Here is a 22144-nt window from a genome sequence, read left to right as displayed (position 1 = left end):
TGCAGCTATGTGCATCTGTCAGGGCTGCAGCTCAGGGCTACGGTCCCGTACCCCACTCAGGGTGAGCTCTGTTTGGAAATGTAAGCAGTGTCTCCTGGATTAAGAAATTAACAGATTTATAGTTTACGAGGATATTAGGGTAATGTCAGTAGGATGCCTCCAGCATGTGTCATTAGGGTTGACGGCCTTCGTGAAGCAATTGCTTTCCTCTGCAGGCTATCAGGGATTCATCTCTAAGGAGTGGCATGTTATCCCACATGATCCAAGTTAGCTGGTGAGACTGACTTAAAACCATTCAGGTTCATCTTCTTCAGAACAGTCCCCTTCAAGGGGCTTGAAGCAGAGGTCTTCACGCTCTGGCCCGTCTGTCTGTGCCCATGTGCTGGTGCCGGTGCCTAAACTGGGCTGCAGCAGAGGAGAGTGGGAGGGAGCGTGAGAAATCAGCTAGTCTGCTGCCAAGGCAGGGCTGGGTGCCTCCAAGCTAGTCCTGACAGGCAGCTGTCTCACCTATTTTTAGCAATTTGCTGGTGATGGAGAGAGCAGTGATGGAATAAATCCTTCCTGGCAGCTGATTCCAGTGTTCCCCTGTTCTTAACATTAAATGCTTTCTGTGTATGTATACGTGTGTATGTATACGTATGTATGCACAAGCTTCTCCTTTCCCTGGTGTGTAAGTCTCTTCCCTTATGATGTCCTTGAGCACATCCTGCATCTTGTCCCGTCCTCGCTGGACCGAGAGAACAGTCCTGCAGCAGCTGTTTTATATATATTACAGTTCTCTCACTCTCCTCTTTTCCATCTTTCTTATAGCAGTCTGACTTAGTTTTTCCCACAGTGTGTTCTGGACCCTTAACCGTTCCTGCTGCTCCTTGTCGGATCTTCTCTGGTTGATCCAGCTGTTCCCTGGAGTGCACTGTCAGTAGCTGATGACGCTTCCTGTGGGGATGTTCCTGCTGCTGGCTGGGGTAGAAGGAAGGACATGCACATCTCACAGGCTACGCTGCTGTCCCCTTATGTTCCTGGGCCTATTTTAGGCTATGGCTGGTATCCAGGGCTGTCTCCTCAATCTAATTGTTCATGTTCATCTCTGGAATCTGTCTTCATTTTGGTGTGTTCATTGCAGTTCTTGCCACAAATTCATAGTGCTAATTTATGTCAGTGTCAAGTACCGTGAGAGATGAGAAGGGAAGAAAAGTAGTAAGAAGTCCTGTGAATGGAGTGACATCCTGAAAAATTGGGCTGTGGATCTTCATTTCTGGTTAATTTCTTATTAAAATTTCAGCTGACTAATTTAGTTGCTGAATATGGTTGAGCTGAGGATGAGACAGAGCTCCTCACTGAAAGTACTCCTGATCCCTGCAGCTTGCCTATTTTTATGAATGTTGTGTCCAAGCTTGCTTTTGCATTTCAGTATGAAAGCCTGAAGTTTTAAGTGGCTTTTAAACCTCACTTGGATGTCTCTAGATGTTTACATACAGGGAGAGTGGCAACTCTAGTCAACTGAAGAACACATCTGTCAGGCAGGATTCCTCTCTCCTGCTGCTTGTTCGGTGGCAATGTCTTTGCTGACTCCTGAGCGCCCAACTTCTTGTTAGATCGCCTACGTTTCCTTCTGAGACTAAATAGCTAAGTACTTTTCTACTGCCTTCAGGATTAGAATAACTGAGCACTGTTATCTCTGGCACAAAGCTTTGTTATTTTAGCACACTGTTCTGCTTCTGTCACTCAAAGAAGAAAAATACTTTGAAGTGGGGGATTGGGATTTCTCTAATTGGAAGACCTGCAACTGTGGAGTATCGTGCCCATGCCTGGTGTGAGTCCCAGGATCCTTCATGGATGTATATCCTATGGTTGCATGCGTTTGGCTTTCTCAAAGAACGATTTGCTAAGTGAGAATTTAGCATTGAGTAGTCCTCTGTGGTAGCTAGGGGGTTTTCTTTGGGGATGATAAACCTAATCTTACGCTTGATTGTTGGCTTTCTCCAAGGATTAAACGAAGAGATTACTAAGTAGGTGGGAAATACGGTCTTTGCCTCAAATTCAATTCACTGGAGGGGGGGGGAACCTGAAGAGACCGGGAGGGTTGAAGCATGGCAGCTAGCATCTGGGGCAGGCATGCTCTGTGGAGAGAGGCTGGCAGCTAGTCTTGGCACACAGTGAAGGGAGTCTTTGTATTTTTGTTTCCCTTTTGTGCAGAAGCTGTAGCAACAGGCATGCCATTGGAAAGTCAGTCTCATCAAAAAGGAGGTGGAGAGTCTTCACTTGCTGATGGCAGTCCGGCAGGATGGATATTTCTGGAACTATGGGGTTTTTCCAGCCATACTGTGACATCTGCATTGAAAGACTCCTTTATGCAAGCACAGTATGGAAGTTGCAGTTGTTGGAAGCCAAGGATTTCAACAGAGGATGGTTGTGCAGGGTGTAAGATACAGAGTAGTAGGTGTATGTAGAGAGCAGATCCTTCAATGGTTAATTCAGTGAGTAGTTTGGACTGTAGCCTGGAGGTGAGGAATAGCAGGTACTATTTAAAACCTTGCTTGAGAAGTAGACACAAACTCTGCTTTTATTCTCGTAGCTCATTTTGCTTGTATGCTGGGACGGTGATCTAACTAGAGCAGAGTTAATTACCTGGATAAACTAGAAGGGGGAAAAAAGCCGACTGTATTCAAACAGCCTACGTCTGTATCGCTGCAGCCAGCTGGCTTGACAGTGTGATGGATTGACGGAATGCGTAGGATTTGCTGAAAATGTTTGATTTTTGAATTTCATCTATCCCTTCCCTGGTTTGCTAGCTGTCAGTCAAGCATTACAGGAGCAAATCTTTACTGATACAGCTCTTCTCTGGCGTGTTTCATATGGGATAGCTTGGTTGTGTAGATAAGCAATCAATTGTCTGTTGCTTTTCTGTCCCCAGGACCTTTTCCGAAGAGATTCTCTCAGAGCTACTTAAGGCTAATGTCCTGCCTACACAAGGGCTTTCCTTGCCAGTGCTGCTGGTGTAGCCTCAGCTGGCAACAGCTTATTCTAGCAAACTTGTGTCAGCCAAAACCACAACTCCGCAAGGATGTGCCAGTGCTGATTAAACTTTCAGGAAAGGCTTCAGGAGAGGTGCCAGTGTGGACTTCATGCTCTGAGACAGATCAGCTGCCTGGCTCTTGTGGGGAAATAATTTCCCTGTCTTAAGATGCTTGTCGAGGACTCAGGTTTGGATCCTGTCTCTGAAAGTTTGGTTCAGTGGAGGTCTTAAAGATGGTACTTTGCTATAAGACTTAAGAAAATATATTAGCAAATAAAGGCTCAGGACCTTTTCAGAAAGGAAAGGCTGGTATGTTAGACTCCATTTTGCATGAAAAGGCATGATTAGTACTGCTCTTCACCAAGCACTTGTGTATTTTATTAAATCAAACCCTTGTGATGGAGCTGTATTCTGTCCCAGTGTGGACTAGAAACCTCTGAACTGCTTTAACCCTGTAGTGCAGTGGGTTATTGCATTTCAAAGCGATATGCCAAGATCCGCTGGGATCTTGGTGGTTGTTCAAGTGCTTTTGGTACTTTGCTTAAATAGTTGTCACAATATAAACAAAAGTTAATTTGCTTTCGTCATGATTCACTCTGTTCTTAAGTATGCTCTTTGGGAGTTTATTCTAGAATAATGAAGTTTTTGCTTCCTACCAGTACTGTGGAAGGATTTGAGTTCTTCAGCCCTTCCCCATCTGTCCTGTACCGTCACTGTTAGTGAATTATTGGATGCTGGTAAGGAGTGAGTTGTCTTTTATTTTGGTAGCATTTAAATTAATTGAAGGAGCACCTACCCTCGTTTCTTCTTTTTGGAAGATGATGCGCTGAGATTGCTGCAAAGCTGTGCCTTGCTGGGGAGACAGGCGCAGACTCTTCTCTGTTAATTTTACATACCACATCTGTGTTTTCCAGGAAACTGGTAGGATGAAATATGCGTAGCCTTTTGCTTACAGCTTGGGAAACTTCAAAAATCTTGGCTTGGTTTTGTTTTTCTCCCAAGGCAGCCTTTTTTGAATAAACTCATGCAGCTGTAAATGACCACGTTCATAGTTATAAGAGTACCAAAGTACCAGCCTTCATCTGAAGGCTGCTGGCTAATGAGTGGCACCTAACTGTGTGTGAGCCCCGTACCCTATGATTAATCCAAAATAAATCACCAGGAATGCAGAGTAGAGGCTGCTTCGCCTAAGTTACAGGCAGGCTAGGATGTCTGCCTGAGCTGTTTGAGTCCTTTGGAAAGAGAAATAATTTTGTCAAACTGTTTGCTTGTTGCTTGTGACGTGTTCACGTATCCTTAGAGATTGTAATTTCACTGATGTTAATATGGTCTGAGCTCTGGTTACAAACTGCTTTACAAGTAAAGTGTACGAAAGCCATAGCATTGTTTGGCTTATGGATTTATCCTGCTTTTTATTTAACCACCCTATTGGCAGTTGCAATTCTGCGAGTTGCTCACGGCTTAGACTGAGTGATTTTTGAGTATTGAGTCTTGATCTACAAACAGGGTCACTGAAGATTTTTGTATTTGAACAGCAAGGGAAAAGGGGTCCTCTGCTCTGCCAGAGTTGTATTTCCAGCTTGAGGATAAACAACTCCAGTTTTTGTTGTCACAAATCGTGTAGCACTGGAGTTTGCAAGGGTCATTGGTGGAAGAAGGAAATAAAACAGCCTGTCACCTGCTGGAGACAGAAAATAAATCAGTTGAGCTGAAATAAAGAGGCTATTCTTTCTGAATCCTGCAGTGCTGATGGTAAAACACATTTCTATCACTTTTATGTAAATCTTTTTTGGGGGAGCAAGGGTGGAATTTAGTGCTAGAGGAGGTATGGTACGCCCTCCCCAATCTCTCTTGAAGGTGTAGTTTTTGGGAGAGGGTATGATAATTCACTGAGTGATTTGCTCTGGGGTTCTTGGACTGGGAAAACTTACTGTGATTGTTAGTTTGGGTTTTGGGGTGGGGGGGGTGGAAATTTGATTACAGCAGGGAAAAGCACACAATATTCCAAGGAGACCGATCACTTCTTTGCCTTTGCTTTGCAATCCTCCATGCTGAACTGTAACAAGTGTTTCACTCAGGGAGAGCCTTGCAGGGCCATCTTTGTAGCCTTAGCACCCCTCTCTGTTTCCTAAACGGATGTTTTCTTTTCCCTTGTACAGGGCGTATGCAGAAGACTCGTCCTCCGTAAAACACGATCCGAGGACAGAGCCGAGCGAGAACGTGAAGCACGAGGAGGAGGAGGAGAGCAGCAGCAGTGAGGGTAGAAAGGCCGTTGCATCGGGTGACGAGGAGGCTCAGCTGGAAGGGAAGAAGAAGAAGCGTTCCGGGTTCAGGGACCGTAAGGTACCTAACTTGGGCTTGTTACACCTGCAGCCGTTGCACTGCAGTGGAAAAAGGGAGAAAACTTGCAGAACATCTTATTTGGATTGTGGTACAGCACGTGTATAGAGTCTGGCTTTTCCTCTCTACTTTTTATTTTCAAAGGGACCTTACTGTTTTGGGAACCTACTTTCTTGGCATGCTACCTTGAGTTTCTTTCAGTTGAAACTTGTTTATTTGGAAAGTGCAAAGTACACTGATCCTCTGAAATGGAGACCTCTTTTTCCATCTCCAGTTGGATGTCCGAGAAGTGGCTCATTGAGAAATCAAGGCTCCTGCCTTCATGGCTGTTAGGGTGGTGCATGCGAAGTAGGGAATCAGTGCAAAAGCTTTAAAACCATCTAGAGCATCCAGCATGTGTGTGTCTGAGTCCATCCGTTTGCCTGTGAACATACACAGTGTACGTAGGGAGAAGTAGAGGACGAGTGTGGAAGGGAGGGTTACAGAAAAGGCATACTTTAATTTTTCCTTTAATTATTCCATGTAAATGTAGTTGTTGAAGTACAACCTCACTCCCTTTTCATGGTTAGTCATGTCTCTCTCTTGATGGTTATGCCTATCTAATTTTCATATCAGACACATTTTGAAGAGGAGGAGGGCTTGAGTGATGAACTATATTGTCAACTTGTGACCTGCCTTCACTGTTGGGCAATCCTGAGAGCTATGGGCTCCTCAGGACTGTCTGACAACTAGTTTGGTACTATCTGTAACCACTGTTATTACAAGATGTACGATTTGGTCTGATGGAGAGTCCTGTAACTGAGAGTTGGCAGACAGCAGTATTTTATTTTTTAAACCTGTCCAGATGTCGGTTTTATTGGGCTGTGTTTGATTTAATGTCTTTGCAGCGCCGAAGAGAAGAACGGGAGTATATGCTCTTCACAATTCCTTTCTGTATGATTTGCTTCTGATAATTATTTTTAAGTCCATATCCTGGAGGCTGCATCTCATGAGCTGTTAAATTGTGGATGGTCATATATAGTGGCTTAACAGCTTTTCATAAAAAAATTAAGAGCTGTTTTGTTTGAAGTTGCTGAATCATATTCTGTTCTTGGTTAGAGTAGATTACATGCCTTGAAATTTCAAGTGCCTTGTGGTATTTGGGGCTCCAAACTCTCCCTATTGTGACATGCTGGTGGCAGCTCAGTGAAATTATGTTGTAAGATCCTATGCTGAGATACTCAGAATTGTCCAGGAATATGGGTTCTCGGCTTCTGCTAATTTTCTTGGGAACTGGGTGTCAGGTACTCTGATAGCTTCAGCAAAACTTCGACTCTTGCCAGTACCACTCAAGAAAAGCAGGTTATTTTTTCCAGTGTCAGCAGATGGAGGCACGTTGCAAAGAGCAAAGAAATGATCCACCTTCATCCACACTCTGATTTTTAAAAAAGAACATTTGTTGATACAGCGAATGTAATGATTGATTTTTGTCTTACGTGGCTGGCTGCTTCTGGCTAGGGAAGCCAGAGAATGTTGGTTTGCAAGCAGCGACTTTTATTCCAGTTGTTAGGAGACGTGCCTACGTTGACCAGCTCTTTCCTTCCCATACTAGGCAGGGAGGAATGTGGCCACGCTTTCCAAATAAGACCCGAGCCAGGCGTGGAGGGTGCCCAAGAGGTCCGGTGGGAACAACGTGCAGCCTGGATCCCTTCTCAGTCCACAGCCTTCCTTCCTCTTACAGTGCTCGACTCAGGAGCAGCAGTTTCAGCGGGGAGAGCACTGTTTAAAACAGACCTCACAATCTTTTTGCCAACATAAGCCCTTTTCTCTCCAGCCTTAAGACGGAATGCGCCTTCTGTGACCTGAACGCCAGCGTTGCTTTTGCTTCTTTTAATGCAGGATGTAACCGGTAGTCTCCCAGGTGCCGGATTCCGTGTTTATGTTTGAACGGCTCCATTGTGGGCTTCATGTTTGATCAGGAGTTGCCCTAGTGAGTCATCTCAGGAGGTATGTTTGAATGTTTCCAGCTCAGATGACAGAGGAAGGTGTGCCCTGGCTCCCGATTCAAAATCAGGGCTGCTCCCAGGATGTGCTGCTCCTCTAATGAGTTGTGAGGCACGTAGGGAATTCTTGACTCTTCTATATTGTCCTCGTTTCGGCTGGGATAGAGTTAATTTTCTTTTTAGTATCTGGTACAGTGCTGTGTTTGGGATTTAGTGTGAGAATGATGTTGATAACACTCTGATGTTTTAGTTGTCGCTAAGTAGTGCTTATCTTAAGCCAAGGACTTTTCAGTCTCCCATGCTCTGCCAGCAAGCAGGTGTGCAAGAAGCTGGGAGGGAGCAGAGCCGGGGCAGCTGATGCCAACTAGCCAAAGGGGTATTCCATACCATGGAACGTCATGCCCAGTATAGAAACAGGGGGGAGTTGGCCGGGAGGCGCGGATCGCAGCTCGGGAACTAACTGGGCATCGGTCAGCGGGTGGTGAGCAATTGCGTTGTGCATCACTGTTGGTTTTTTTTCTTTTCCCTCCCCCTTCCTTTTTTTTGTTATATTCCTTTTCATTACTATTATTATTATTGTATTTCATTGTTACTATTGTTAGTATTATATTTTACTTTAGTTATTAAACTGTTCTTATCTCAACACATGAGTTTTACTTTTTTTTTTTCCCAATCCTCCTCCTCACCCCACTGGGAGGGGGAAGGGGGAAATGGCTGCGTGGTGCTTAGTTGCTGATTGGGGTTAAACCACGACATATATGTTTTTAAAAAAAAAAGACAAACCCGAACACCACCACCCACAGTAAAAACGCTTTCCAACTCTTCCCGTAATTAATTGAAAATAGTGTGGGGTTTTCCTTAAGAAAAAATTAAGCTTAATTGAAACTGTTTAACACTTGTTTGTTATCTCAATGTTGCTTTTAATGCAGTTGATGGTTAGTGGTGAAATAATAAATTAGGCTTGACATTGCTGTTTTGGGTAGTGATTCAGTGAAGAGGAAGTCAAAATATAAATCACTCTGTATCTGCTGGGGCTGGTGCCGAGGTCACGTGTGGATGGTTCCTGGGCACGTGTTGTCTTGAAGGCTATGCAATGTATAGGTCCTGACTGTGTAAGGTGGAAAAGGAAAAGATTGATTGAGTGCTTTTATAGTTTGAAGGCTCGTGAGCAGTAATACATGATGTAGGTGGGCTGATGTGTTAATTAACTTGCTAAAAGTGTTTGCATGCAGCATTAGGACTGCTTTATCAAGATCCGCTTGCAGTGTCTGCTGGGTCCTGTAGGTATGCTGCCTTAGGAGTGTTAGTCATGCTGCGACTTCATTTTGGTGTGCATTACAGTAGGAAACCCAACGAAAATGAATCCTAATTAATTTACCCCGCTAAGACACGTGTGCTGTCGCATGGTCAGGGAGGCCCCGGTGATGCTCTGGAAGTGAACTGAGATGTTAATTTAGAGCTTTATTTTCATGTCTGCACAGGATTTAATTTTTCTCCTTTTAACCTGAGGCTTAGCATAAACATTGGCTGTCTCGACAGCAGCTTTGCTCTTGTAGAGCAATAAGGATTACTTGCTCATCTTTCTCCTCTGGTACATACTCTATTAATAAATGCCAAAAAGGGACTTTTCCCTTTTGGTCACATAATCTTTCTGGAGGCCCCTGATTACATGAGGCTGCAGTTCTAGGGGCAGGATGAGAATTTTTGGCTGGTCTCCACTGCATGGAGGACTGGTGCGTACTGGGGGAAGGCAGCTGCCTGGGTGCATGCTTTGCCAGGAAAGTATTTTGGAGTATTTCATAGGTGAGAGGTCATGGGAGGAGAGACTTGTCTGGGATGATTTTATGTCCAGATTGTTTCGAAGTAGTGTAAAAAAAACCCCAAACCTCACAAATGGTGGTGTGTACACCCAAATACATACACGTGTGCTTTTATCTCCACATTTGTATAGTGAGATCAGGGTACCCATGTTGTTGCCCACTGTGTTTAGCACCCAGTCTTGAGTTGAGTGAGTTGTTCCCATTTGCAGGGTCTTGGCTGTTCCCTTCTTGACCTGGCTTTGTGTTCTATCCAGTCTTGAAGTCAGAGGGATGGGTTGTAGCATATTTGTTAGTTTTTGCCAGCTGATTAGATCATGTTAGCGAAAATGAAAATGAGGTAATTGTGAGTTCAGCTGCGGGCAAAAGGGAAGAAGTGTTGCTGCATTTGCTCACTTCTTGTAGGGAAGTTTGAGGAAAAAGTGTGATTTTTGGTTGTGATGAAAACAGCCTGTGAGATACTGAACAGGTGGTTTAGATTCTACTTTTTTGGTCTAGATTGTGAGTTATTCAAGACTGTTCTTTCTCATAATTTTTCAGGAATGTGTTTGTCCTGAAAATTGTGGTTTTGTGTATGTCACAGCTAATTGCTGGAACTCAAAAGGATGCAAACAATTAAAACTAACAGTAGCTCCCCATGAAACATTGAGTAGCTGTACATAATCACGTTCCCTTCTGGATCTGAAACTCAAATCGCTTAACAGCTAACACCCATTTCTTACACTGCTTAGAGGGGCTGCTTTGAGCTTTCATGGAGATGGTAGGTCAGCTCAGCTCTCTTCGATTTCGCATCGGAAGATGATGGTCATTAAAAATCCTTAATTTCCTGCTTTGCTGTCTGATGCTGCTCTGAGACCTAATGCAAAATGAGACGGTTAGCTCTCCACCTGCTGCACACTTAGGTCCTATTTTTGTAAAGGCATTCAGCTGCTTTTGTTGGAGGAGGGGAAGCCCAAAACTACTTCTATATTTCTCATGAAACCACAGACTGCATGGGGACAAACCTCTGGGTTTGCAGATCTGTGCGGGGTGGTTGTGCTGCATGGTGAGACAGGAGACCTTTTTTTAGCCTGTGTTGTTAGTAAGCTTTTGTGAGCCACGCCACGTTACTTTGGGAGCCGTACGTGGCTTTTGAGCAACAGACTGACCCTTCCTGCTCAAGAGCCGCGTATTCAAAATTGTATCCTCATGAGTGCCTGGCAGTCATCCGAGGAAGCTTTTCATTTCGCAATACGCGTGGATAGAAGACGGGATGGCAAATGATCTAGGAAAGGGCCACGTAGTAAATGGACGCTTTCCATCTGTTGCACGTGATGATTGTGGTGGACTTGAGGGTGCAGCGTGGATCTGAATGGGGTGTGGGAAAATTGCTGTGCCCGAAGTCGAAGCAAAACATAGACTGCGTAACATCAGTAAAGCAGGGGCCTTGAGGATTACCGCAAGCTTGGGATAAGAAAGAGTTGGCAGTGAAGTTGCTGGACTGGTAAGGAGGAGTCTCGGTAAAGATGTCAGGCCAGCAGCAACTCCAAAAATGAGAAGAAAAGCACCTGACAGCAACAGGCCTGTCAGTAGTATCTTAGCAAGATCTTAAAACAGATACAGAGGAAAGATCCGTTGCGGATGTGAAGTCAAATGGGATAAAATGACACATGGTTTTACTGGCAGAAATGTCAGGACTAATGTCTCTGGTGCAGCAGTGGAGTTGTTGAGTAAAAGAGGTATAACTTACCTAGCTGGGCTGAAGGGAAGCATTTGATAGTGCCTTGCAAGAAACTTTTCCACAGGCTCGGAGAATTGGGAGTAATGTAAAGTCTCAGGCAGGCAAGTGTTCTAGCTAGAAAGCAGGCTGTGTTGAAAGGGTGTCATGGATGGAGGGAGCTGCTGGTCGTGGTCTGTGGTGTCTGCTCTTGGCTCCAGTCCTGGGCTTGATACTGTAGTAGGTTTTAGTAGTCTTGCTCGAAGGTAAAAATACTTAACTATGTTTTTGGCTGATCAAGTTGGGTGGAGTGTTATTCATGAGATCAGGTCATGCTACAGGAAGGAGTGAGATATGGGCCTGCAATCACAAGTCAAAAGATCACTTTGCCATACCAAGTTAGTACCTGCGAGGTGGGAGCTGTAGACAAAGACACGTGCAGCTTTGGCAGCTGGAAAGAGCTGGGAAAGCGTGTTGTCGTTTACTGCAGTTCGGCTGATAGACGGTGACTTGGAACTTTACAATAAAATGATTGTTCTCAATCTAGTGCCCTTATCTTTGGAGGACCTTGTGGACTGAAGCAATAAAAATGGGATTAGGTTTGTTGATTATAGGTGCAAAGGCTAGCAGCAAAAGGGACTAGGGACAAAAATTTTCTTCTATGCAGGTGGCTGCAGGAAAGAGGGAGCTGGTTGTAGTGGTTGATGCAAGGACATTTCTGAATTATGAAAAAGGTATGGTGATGCTAAGATGAGTGGGGAGAATGCTTTAGATATTGTCGTCTCCGGCTGCATTTGCTGGAGATCTGAGCTGGAACAAACGTAGAGGAGAGAGACTTTGCTTTCCCCTAGTTGCTTTACTGAAGCCTGGCTTGGGGGATTAAAAGCCTTTGGCTTGTTTTATCCTAGAAATATGGAAAACTAGAGAGGGTGTTTTCTGTCTGATAAACATCAGGGTGGAGAAGTTGTTTGAGTTAAAGGACAAGGCTGAAACAGGACCAAAGCCATAAATGATCTACAGCTGCCTTGTCAGTACCCTTGATCTTGTCTGTTCTCTTCCAGCAGATGGTTGGTTGGTTTTTTTCTCCTGTGGCTCTTGGCCAGAAGTACTGCAGGTTTCAAGTACATTATGGACTGTTAAACATGGCATATAGTGCAGGAATAAAAAGCTGAACTAAGAAGGAAAGTTTTCTGCTCTAATACATAATGAAGTGTAGGTCTTTGTGCCTTTTTCCTCCCTTATGGCCTTATGTTGTGATTTTGTTTATAAAAGCTTTCTGTTCTGTTTGATTAATTCCAGCTGTATGTTGGGGAAAACAGTTCTAGGTACAAAATAATCGCTGCTGGCAGAGTTAGCAAGTGGCAGATTGGTGGGGAGAAGAGGACTGAGTCAAGAAGGTCTCTGCAGAATTTTGTCAATGTGATAGAAAAGAGGAAAAAATTATGTTGAGTGACTGAGCAACCAGCTGTGGCTCCAAGTAGTTTTTTCCAAGACAGCTTGAAAGTAAAGGGCTCTCCCAGCTCTCCACGAATTTTTTCTTTTACTTCATTTATTAATCACAAATCAGACCCTTCAACACTGTGATTAAAATGTTGAGCAGCTTTAGACTCTCAAATGTGATGCTAGTGCTTTTTTTATGTTCGTGTTTAGAAGCGCCTTCAGGGATTTTGTTAATTTGTTTTTCCTCTGCCATCATGAAGAGTCAAAACTTATCAATAGTAAAGAGTCTTAGTGTTTGCTTTTAATCCTGGGACATCAGGAGCTGATACTTCCAGTTTTCCTGGTAGTTCAAAGGCTGGGGATAGGAGGGGTTTTGACCTTTCCAGCATTAGTTCTTTCATGTGTTGTGTTGCTGCACACAACTTTGTCCTGTGGCAAAACCTTCAGAGGACTAAAGGTGGCTGCTAATGTAGATGATGGGGGAGGAACCATGCACATCTAATACTGGTTAAATTTCATTTCCAGGTGATGGAATACGAGAACAGGATCAGAGCCTACTCCACGCCGGACAAAATCTTCAGATACTTCGCCACTTTGAAAGTCATAAACGAGCATGGTGAATCAGAGGTTTTTATGACACCACAGGATTTCGTGAGATCAATAACACCTAATGAAAAACAACCAGAAAGTAAGTGGTGTGTGTGTAGTAATTAGAGGAACTGGTACAGCAAACGGGAATAAACTTTACAGTCACTGCTTACCTGATCTTTAAACTTCCCATCAAACAGTTATGTTGTTGGGTATTGTTCTTATGTTGAGAGGTAAGGCACAAAAGGGGGGTTGCTGTCTGATTTAGGACACTGCCACAGTCAAAAAAAAGTGAGACTCTTAAGCCACGAGTTACGGCAATGTAATGATGTGCAGAAGGATAACGGAGATATAACGAATGCAGGAGTGAGGCAGGAAGCTACCAGTGCAGGAGCCACACTCGTCTCTCCAGCAGAGCCTGCAGTGTGTCCATGCCAGCTTGAACCCAGCTGACTGACGGCAGTGCGGTGCTGCCAAATCACGGTGATCATTCAGGTTCAGAAGTGTTGGTCGTGGTATGCTTCTTGGGAGCTTTGAACCAGGGGTTGCTAGGGCTAGAAAGCACCTCCTGAAGCTATTCCATCTCCATGCTCCAAACCCAAAATTAGCCTAGTCCCTTCCATGTTGGCTGAAGTGCTGTTGCAGCATAGTAGATCTTGTTGGTGTGAGCCCTTGAAGAGCAGATGAGATGACTTTCTTGCATATTTAACAGTGAAAGATCACCTTCAACTGAATCATTTTAAGAACTGTTCATAAACGTACAAAAGGAGGTTGCTTTGGCAAGGAATACCTTAGCAATAAAGGGGTGCAGGCAGCTCCATGTGCCTGGCTGAGCTGTGATGCTGCTGGCCAGGGTGGGACTCACCTCTGCTGGCTTCAAATTCCCTGCAGATTGCAGGGAAGCACATCAGATGTGGTACCTGTGGGGGTTTGGCAGGTGACAGGCGGGAGAGCAGACACTTTTTTTCTGGTCTGGAAAGCTGTGTCCTGAGCATTTGGTAAGAGGTTTGTTTTTGTGGCGTGGCAGGAGGATTTTGCCTGTCTTCTGTTTTGGAGGAGATTCGTGTTTTGGGTGAGATGTGGGACATCAGGTTTCTTGGTCTCCCACAGTGTATCTCAAAGAATGAAACAGGCTTTTGTCAAATTAAAACTTCTCTCTGCAGGCATTAATGAAGAACCTCAGCCCCCAAATATTAACTTTTCTAGAGCAGGGGTTATGTACAAACTGTGAAACTGTTTTGTTATCTTACATGACAGCTGCTAAATAAATACCATGTACACTTGTGCTTAGAAAACAACAATATGAAGTGTGTGCTGGAGGGAAGAAAAAATAATCCTGGCATTAGTGTTAAAAGCATGTTGATGGATTGAGGTTTAGTTTTTCATCAAGTCCTGAAAATGGCTGTAGTTTTCATATGAATTACCTGGTTTCCTCTTCAGTGAAGAATTAGTTTTAGCAATAAACAGAAGATAATGTTCATAGATGCTGAAATTGTGTGTTACCCTCTTATCTATCTAAAGCTCCTTGAACTGGTACTTTGAAAAGCAGTTAACGCCTGGTTGAGTGCGAGTCTTCCCATGCAAGTAACTTTTTTTTTGTCAGCCAGCTTAAAAATAGAAAACATCCTATGTTTAATTTCAACACATCTGATTCTCTTTTACTTCCTCCATGCAGTATATGTGCTTCGTGCATTTCAAGGTGTGCACAGAAAATAGGTGGAAGAGGGCACAGAAAACACCTACTTTGGAGACAAGCGAAGGTGACTAATGGGAAATAATTTGTCAGTCTTAGCCACTAACTCTCCATTGTAACTATTATTATCCTGGCTAGGTGAGCTGCTTAAATGGCCCCATGAAGCCTGTCGCGCCTTAAAGTGCCTGTAAACGCTGCCAGTCAGTGACACAAAGCAGCCTATAAGGGAAGAAAATTGCCATAGTGATACTTATAGGTGCTCTTGGAAAGTGGGATGAGATGGAAATTGAGCTTTGGCTGCCCATCAGCAGGCAAAGCAGGAGCGTCGGCATCTTGTATCTTGTTGGTTTCAAAATCCGTCTTGGGGACTGTTACTGTCATGGACTTACTTCTAGATGAAGCTGCTGCTAGGATGAGTGTTCCTTATGAGCACTGTACGTCATGGCCATCACGGTAAATGGTTTTTTAATACATGATGAACAGTAGAAGAGTAAAATGCTTAATGCTACAGTAAAGTCAAACCAGCCATAACCTTGTTCCCAAATGTTTTAATACCTGGTATTAAAAAAAAAAAAAGATAGGTCTGATTTTAAAACCAGTTACAGTAGGACAAAGACTGCTACCTGCTGGCCAGTTTATTTCTGTACTTTACATCCGTTCGGTAGTTTTGACTCATAGGATAATCGAGATTATAGATTAGTAGGGAAATGCCAGGGCTGCTTTCTCTCTTAGTCACGACTCAGGTGTGCCCTCCGCCGGGGCTGGAGCATCCGGCCTTCATCCCAGGGTGCTCCTTCAGGTAGTGATGTAGCCTGGAGCGCTCCTTGGAAATCTCCTTCAGGTAGCAATGTAGCCTGCTGTAATTGTACTAGCTCGGTAGGTTAATGCTTGAACTGAATTCCAGATTATTTTCTGCAGTCCCACTGACACCAAGGTTTTCCATGAGTGGTATTTGTTGATAGGTTTGTGCTGCAAAGCAATCGCCTTCTTGTCCTGTGAATTAATATGGTCCTGCATAAGCAGTCCAGGACATGAGGAGGGCAGGGGATGCTCTGTATGCTCAAGCTGCCGGTCATAATTTCAGTGAGTAACTTCTTGTTAATGTCTGCTATTTTATGGAGGGAAAATGCTGTGGAATAGAAGTGATACGGAGTAGTGAGGTTTCTGAGTCCCTGTTGTACTTACTTTTAAACTGCTAATTTACTGCGAGGTATCTTATGCCTGATTCATTTTTATGGATTACATAGGGGAAAGTTTGATTTATTGTCAATAAAGTGTCAACTTAATTCTAGACTGCGTTTTGCTAGCTTGGGGAAAATGAATGCCAATTCATTAGCTCCTGTAGATTGCTTTCTCTTAATAGCTCAGTAAAATGTTCTGCTGTGGCTTTCCCAAGTAGACAAGATGTGCTTAAGGTGTGACACACTCTTGCTGAGCTTGGAAGTGTCTGTCAGAATAAGCCGAAGAATGACATTAAACTTGGAAGCTGCTTTAAAAAAAACCAAAAAAGTCTTTATATGCTATCTGGGAAGTCCATGCGCCAACAGAAGTGTGGGCAGTGATATCCGCTCCCTGCAGGCCTGTGTTGGTTTTTTGTTTTTTGTTTTTTGTTTTTTTTTCCCTCCCACCTCCTCTGGTACCTGAGAGGTTGCTCGGCTCCAAGGCTGGATGAGCAGGGATGGCTGCTTTGTACCTGGTGCTTGTTTGGTACCCCAGCCCAAAACCACCTGAAAATACTACCTCTCAGTCTCCAGTGGGAAGGGTAAGGGATTGCAAAAACCCCATTTTAGATGTTTCAGCTTTTGCTGAAAAAGGTGTATGAAGCCATGACACTTGACAGGAGTCATAACCATGCCTGATACTTGCAGGTCGTTGCTGGCACATTCTCTGTAGTCCTGCATAGCTCTTGGCCTGCATGAATGTTTCCAAGTGCTTGGACCTGCTTGGTGGCGGCCTGCCCAGTCCTCGTCTCTTTCCTACTGAGTTCCCTCAATTTCCCCAGCTTTGTCTGTTTCCATTCTGCTTTGATCGTTTTACTCAGGAAAGTGAGTATTTTGGGACATCCTGGACTAAAAAGGAGCTGTGACATACTTAGCCAGTACCAGGTTTTTTTGGCCTTTGCAATAAGGATTAAAAGAAGTAAAAAAGGCTTCATATCTCATCACAGCACGCTGTAATGAAGACAGGTTATACCCAAACCAGTCTTGCTCTTCCATCCCAGTGTTAACCTCCCTGGTTAACCCAAACTCCTGCCGTATGAAAGATGCCTTTCAAGATCCACCACGTTCTGCAGTGGCTCAAATATCTGAACTTTTGGAAATGCCCTGGAAGCTTTTTCTTTTTTCTTTTTTTTTTTTTTGTCTGCAAGAAACCACAAACATGCTGTTGAAGCTCAGCCAGAAGCAGCAGCTGTGACCCTGCAGCCTCTGCACGCAGGACGGTGTTGGGGGAGAGGAGCTGTGAAGGACGGAGCCGATGTCTGGTGACTTGGTCAGATTGTATAGCTTGATTCTTGGTTTTGAAATGGTTTGTTTTTCATGTCTGGACTTCATGAGCAGCTGAGCACAAGCTGGCTTCTGGATTGTTGCAATGCTTGAGTGATTATTTGTTATTTTGAATCAAGTTTGTAAAATGTGGATCTGATCTTTTGTAGAACCAGCAGTCATGAGCTGTGACAAGCGCTCACCTGGTCTGGTGGGGAGGGGGAGGACTCCCTAGGCCTGCACAGATCCCTAAAGTTACGCAAAGTGTTCAGCTGGGATATTTAAGACCCAGAAGGAAACTAGAGATGCTGAACTAGCCTTCTGGTTTGTTGATGGGGACTTAGTTCTGTGTTCTCCCCCAAATATATCTGCTGGAGAGGTCTTCAGGGAAAGGATGTGAGTGAGAGGGAGAGTTAACTCCGTGGTTATCTCCTGAACCAGGAGACTGAATAGATGTGGGGGTTTTTTATGTGAAAATACATCATTCCTAGGCAAGAATCTTGTTTGAGCTTTAATGCCTGATACGAGACCCCAGGCACCTAGCCAAGGAGAAGCAAGCAAGAGGTGTAGTTACGTGCATGCTTATGTGATAGTCATCAGAAGAAACAAATAATTAGAGCTTCCAGTATAGACAGCAGGTTGGTATGGCCGATCAGTTGTGTTACGAATGCATGTCTCATAGAGAGACTGACTTGCCTGTTGGAGGAGGGGGAGATAGATGAGAGCAAAGTAGTTCCTTGAACAAAACAGTTCTGGACTTTAACACAAACCCGAGAGTGTTGCCCCCTGAGAAATCTCAGGCAGCTCATTGTTTGCTTGCGGATTACATTTTAAATTCGGGGGAAAATACTCATACAAAAATCAGAAGCTGGGTTACAGCTCTGGAGGGGAAAACTTGGTCCAGCATTTTCTCCTCCCATAACATAGTATGTTGCATGCATGGTTAGCAGGCTCTTCTTCAGTCTTCGTAATTAGCCCTTTTGCTCATCTACTTGCAAGAAAAAGAGTCCATGTTATATAACAAGCAATGGGAAAGGAAAAGCAGGTGATGAGTAAATGTACCCAAATAACGTGAAAAATCTGACAAGGATATAAAGACTGGAAGGAGTTGAAAAGATTTTTCCATCAGTGGAAAACTGGCATCCCAGAGGAAATCATGGTGGTTTCTAATTGATCTCAACTGTGTTCTTGGCATAATATAATCGTTCTTCTGGAAGCTCGTTTGTTAAATATTTTTTTTAAAACTGCAATCTATAATCCGCTGCCCATGGCTTTTTTTTTTACAGGATGACATGAAGATCTTAGTAATTGTTTAGATATTTATCAAGTGTGGTAATTAGGTAGCTTTCAGTGAATCTGTGGAATGTATGTTTTCATTAATCAATAGAAATATAATAAGCATTTGACTTTAGATTTGATTAGAGCTGAACAAGAGTAACAGCAGGTTATTCTGTGTTTTTTCCTTTACATAAATAATTCCTTCTCCATTAAAACATCCTCCCTAGCCCAAAAAGAAAGAAGTAAACGCAGCGAATAATGTTCTTCTGTTGAACACCCTCTTTTCCCCATTGTGGCAGGCAGTGAGTGTAAGTTATTTTGATTTATTTTGAAACATTTTTGGTTTAGAGTGCTGTGAAAGTACCATCACAAGAGTAAGAGTGGAGGCCTATATTCTTAGTATTGGTGAGTAAGTGGTGTCAGTCTAATCTGAAATAACACTTCTAGTGATGCTACTTGCTTAGGTACTCCACCGCAGTGCTACTGTTTCTTTTGGTCCCCTGATAGTACTTTAGGTGGTATCAGAATTTATAGGAGTAATATATAGTGGTACTTAAAGATTACAAGCAAGCTGGCTATGGCGAGCAAATTTGGAAATCGTTGCAGGTCACCATTGGCGCCACTGAAAGTGAGCGGCTGGTGCAGAACCCTTGGCTGGGGGAGCAAAAGGGGCTTCAATAATCCAGATGTGTAGTGAAAGCTGAGGTGTTGTACAGTTTTTCGTGTAAATAAAAGGTGTATTCTGGGGCAGGTCATGGCAAAACCTCTGGGTTTGTTCGAGCAGAAACAAGCACCGAAGCCCAGCTGCTCTGGGTGGTCAGTATGCAATCTGGAGTAGCCGTGGTGCATGTTGCGCTGCCTTCGGTCCCGGGGAGGCTTCGTGAAGCAGCCAGGTATCCTCCTGAAACGATTTCTGGATTTCATTGCCGTCTGTCTTGAAGGAAATCCTTTAGTCCATTTCTGGGAGAATGGTATTTCAGCCCCTGCTTTTCAGTGAAAGGTGGAAAAGCTCTTTTCTACTGTTAAACATGCCTATTAGCTTGTGTTCCTACAGCTCGTCAGCAATAGCACAGCCAGGGGATATTTGTTTTATGAGTGTATCACTTACAGACAATCCTGTGGTAGCGTTAACTTAGCACGCTGCCTTTTGAATAACGGAGATGTAATAACTAACATTCTTTCCTTTCCTTATTCAGATGTGATTGTCCTCATTCGTGCAGTTTGTTCTCATTCATGCAGTGTTTCCATTAGCTCTCCAGCCTACGCAAATGCTGAATTCTTATTGTAACATCTTGGAGGAAAAGCCTTTTGGGTTTTTATGTAATGTAAAGAAAGAACAACACAGGCATCAGGCAACAGTCCCTCTTTTTTCTTAGTTTCCTTTTGTCGACTTCTAAGATTAAAGACTTTTGGAAAAACATGTAGCTAAGTCCATAAAAAAGAAAATAAACTGCATTGGAAAAAGGAAAATGTATTGAGTAAAACTGTATGCCTTGAACATATAAATGCCCTTTTTCAGCTTTTGAATTGGCTTATTCTGTTGGGAGCTACGGTAGGAGAATTTTATAGAGGGACTTAAGTGTGCAGCTTAGTTAATGCAGCAGAGCAGAGGGGCATCGTTGTGCGTGGCTGGGAGAAAGGGTGAGCATAAAACACTGATGTGAACCAATATGCTTGTGCTTGCAATAGGTAATGCTGTCTTCCAGGGCGTGCTGGTACAGTGACATGAAAAAAGACAGCAGCAGAAGTGACAAATGTTTGTGCTGCGTTTTCATATAAATGTCTCTCCCCGATCTCTGAGACATGCATAGACCAAGGTTATATATTTGCTTCTTGTCAGATGTGATTGTGTCGAAGGAGGCTAACATGGTATAGGTAATGATAACTACATTTCTGTAACTGCTGTGGTGTTGTAAGCAGTTTCCTCAGCAAATAATTAAATGCTCAGAGCTCTTAAGCTTGAGGACAGACCTGGCAGCTTCTACACCTGGCATGAGGGTTAGGATGCAGTTATAGAAAAGCCGTACGTAAGTCAAGGTCCATTGCTCTGTCCCTCGCAGGAATAGTCTCAGGTTACCTAGATGCTTTGTTTTTCTGTGTTGTTTTGTTACATGCCATAGCAATCGAGGAAACACATGGAAACAAACATCTCCGTGCTTAGGTGAATGAGGCTGGAGCAAACCCCAGTCGGGAGGCAAACTACCCTGTATTCGAAACTCCTGACTTCACCAGTGTGTTTTTCTTTCGCTGACTCCATCATTAATGTAACTTATTGCTGTTAACTCTCATGGTGCTTTTTAGTCCCCTCCAGTCATACCCCCCCATCGCCTCCCCTTTTGCCCACCTCGTGTAACATCTGTGGAGAGCACAAAGTTTATAATACTAGCCTCTTCCTTTGGTATAGGTACTGGTATTCTGCCTCCTTAGGTGTCGTTTGGCTGTTTTTAGTAACTTTTCTGTATGTACATACAGACTTGTATATCTATTATTATTTATTATATACTATATAAATATTTATGATCTCTGTTTAGAAATACAGGTGATAGTTATTTCATATATATAAAAGAAAACAGTTGTTAATTCATCTTTTCTTGCTGTTCATCTACACGAGCATCCATTCATTGTGGGTCTCCTTTGGAACCTGTTTGCTTTCCCAATAGTACTGTCCAGTTGGGGGGGAGGGGTGTGCCGTTAAGACATACTTTCACTTGCTATTTTTAACCCATGTCCTTTTTTAGCTTTCCATGAGTACATGTATAATGTTGGGCTGTCAGGGATATGTCTTACAGCACTATTTCCTGGCATGGCAACGGGAGGTGTGATTGAGAAATGACTTTATTACGACACACGGACATAAGCTAAGCTCGGCTTAGCGGTCAGCATCCAGATGGATGGTCAGGGGCGAGCTCTGACCAGATAACATGTCTCTGGTAAAATAAGCACATTCATTAAATGAATTCTGCCTCTAAATGTGACAATACTTACTGTACTGTGTTTATACCCACAACTTTGAGGACAAAATTCTTCAGAAGAAGATTAAAGTCTGAAAATGCATATGAATATGCAATTTTCACTCTATTTTCAGGCGCACAAAATATTGAGAAGGTGTTTTCTGGCTTGAATATTCACAAATCCAGAAAGCCGTCTGATAATTGTCTTGACCTTTGAAATTGGTGATGGAGGAGTTTAGCTGCTTTGATTCAGAAAGGTCAACCAGGTCACCCCGAAGCAACTAATAACTCCATTTTCTGCACCGTAACCATTAGGAACCTTTCCAGTAGATGGGAAGGGTTTTATTTTCCTCCTTCACGAGCAGGTGATGCAGCAGGTGTGGGAGAGGTTTTATTTTCTTTTTTCCATCTTTTTTCTAATTTAAGTTGAAACGAGGATGTGATAATTATCAAAAACAGTGGCAGACAATGCGTGGGACATAGGTCTGCTGAGGGGTTTTATTCTTCAGAGAACCAAAAATCGGCCTGTGCTCTCCCGAATTAGTGAAAGTGCTTGGTTTGAGTTCTGCTTAGTCTCCTTTCAGGGTACATCTTCCCGACTTTAGATTGCAAAGCTCAGATAATTAATCTTATTGAATATTTTTGTCATTTTGCTTATATGTGAATTCATCAGTGTACATATAGCTTGCCGGGCATTGGAGATTAGATTGAGAGCTCTGTGCCTTAACTCTGCAAATGCTGGGGTTTTTGTTCCCCTCTTCAAGACAGAAAACACATTTCGTGATGGTATGAGAGATTGACTTTACTTGTATAAATAACCCCTCTCCCTGCCTTTCTCCAAAATGCCCTTCTAGCTAAAG

At 43.4% G+C, this 22144-nt stretch overlaps 1 protein-coding gene across 2 annotated transcripts in view; it reads left to right on the top strand.

Annotated features, from left to right (window-relative positions):
- MICU1 (mitochondrial calcium uptake 1) overlaps positions 1-22144 on the top strand; it is a 109903-nt gene that overhangs the window by 20984 nt on the left and 66775 nt on the right. For both annotated transcript variants that reach the window (XM_050898915.1, XM_050898914.1), the window contains exons 5-6: positions 5176-5359; positions 12817-12979. In XM_050898915.1, coding sequence (XP_050754872.1) covers positions 5176-5359; positions 12817-12979 — 347 coding nt within the window. The remainder of the gene's footprint in view (positions 1-5175; positions 5360-12816; positions 12980-22144) is intronic.

This window comes from Gymnogyps californianus, chromosome 6 (genome assembly GCF_018139145.2).
Source record: "Gymnogyps californianus isolate 813 chromosome 6, ASM1813914v2, whole genome shotgun sequence".
Classification (NCBI taxonomy): domain Eukaryota; kingdom Metazoa; phylum Chordata; class Aves; order Accipitriformes; family Cathartidae; genus Gymnogyps; species Gymnogyps californianus.
The sequence above is the reverse complement of the archived record's forward strand: the minus strand, read 5'-3'. Positions and strand labels throughout refer to the sequence as shown.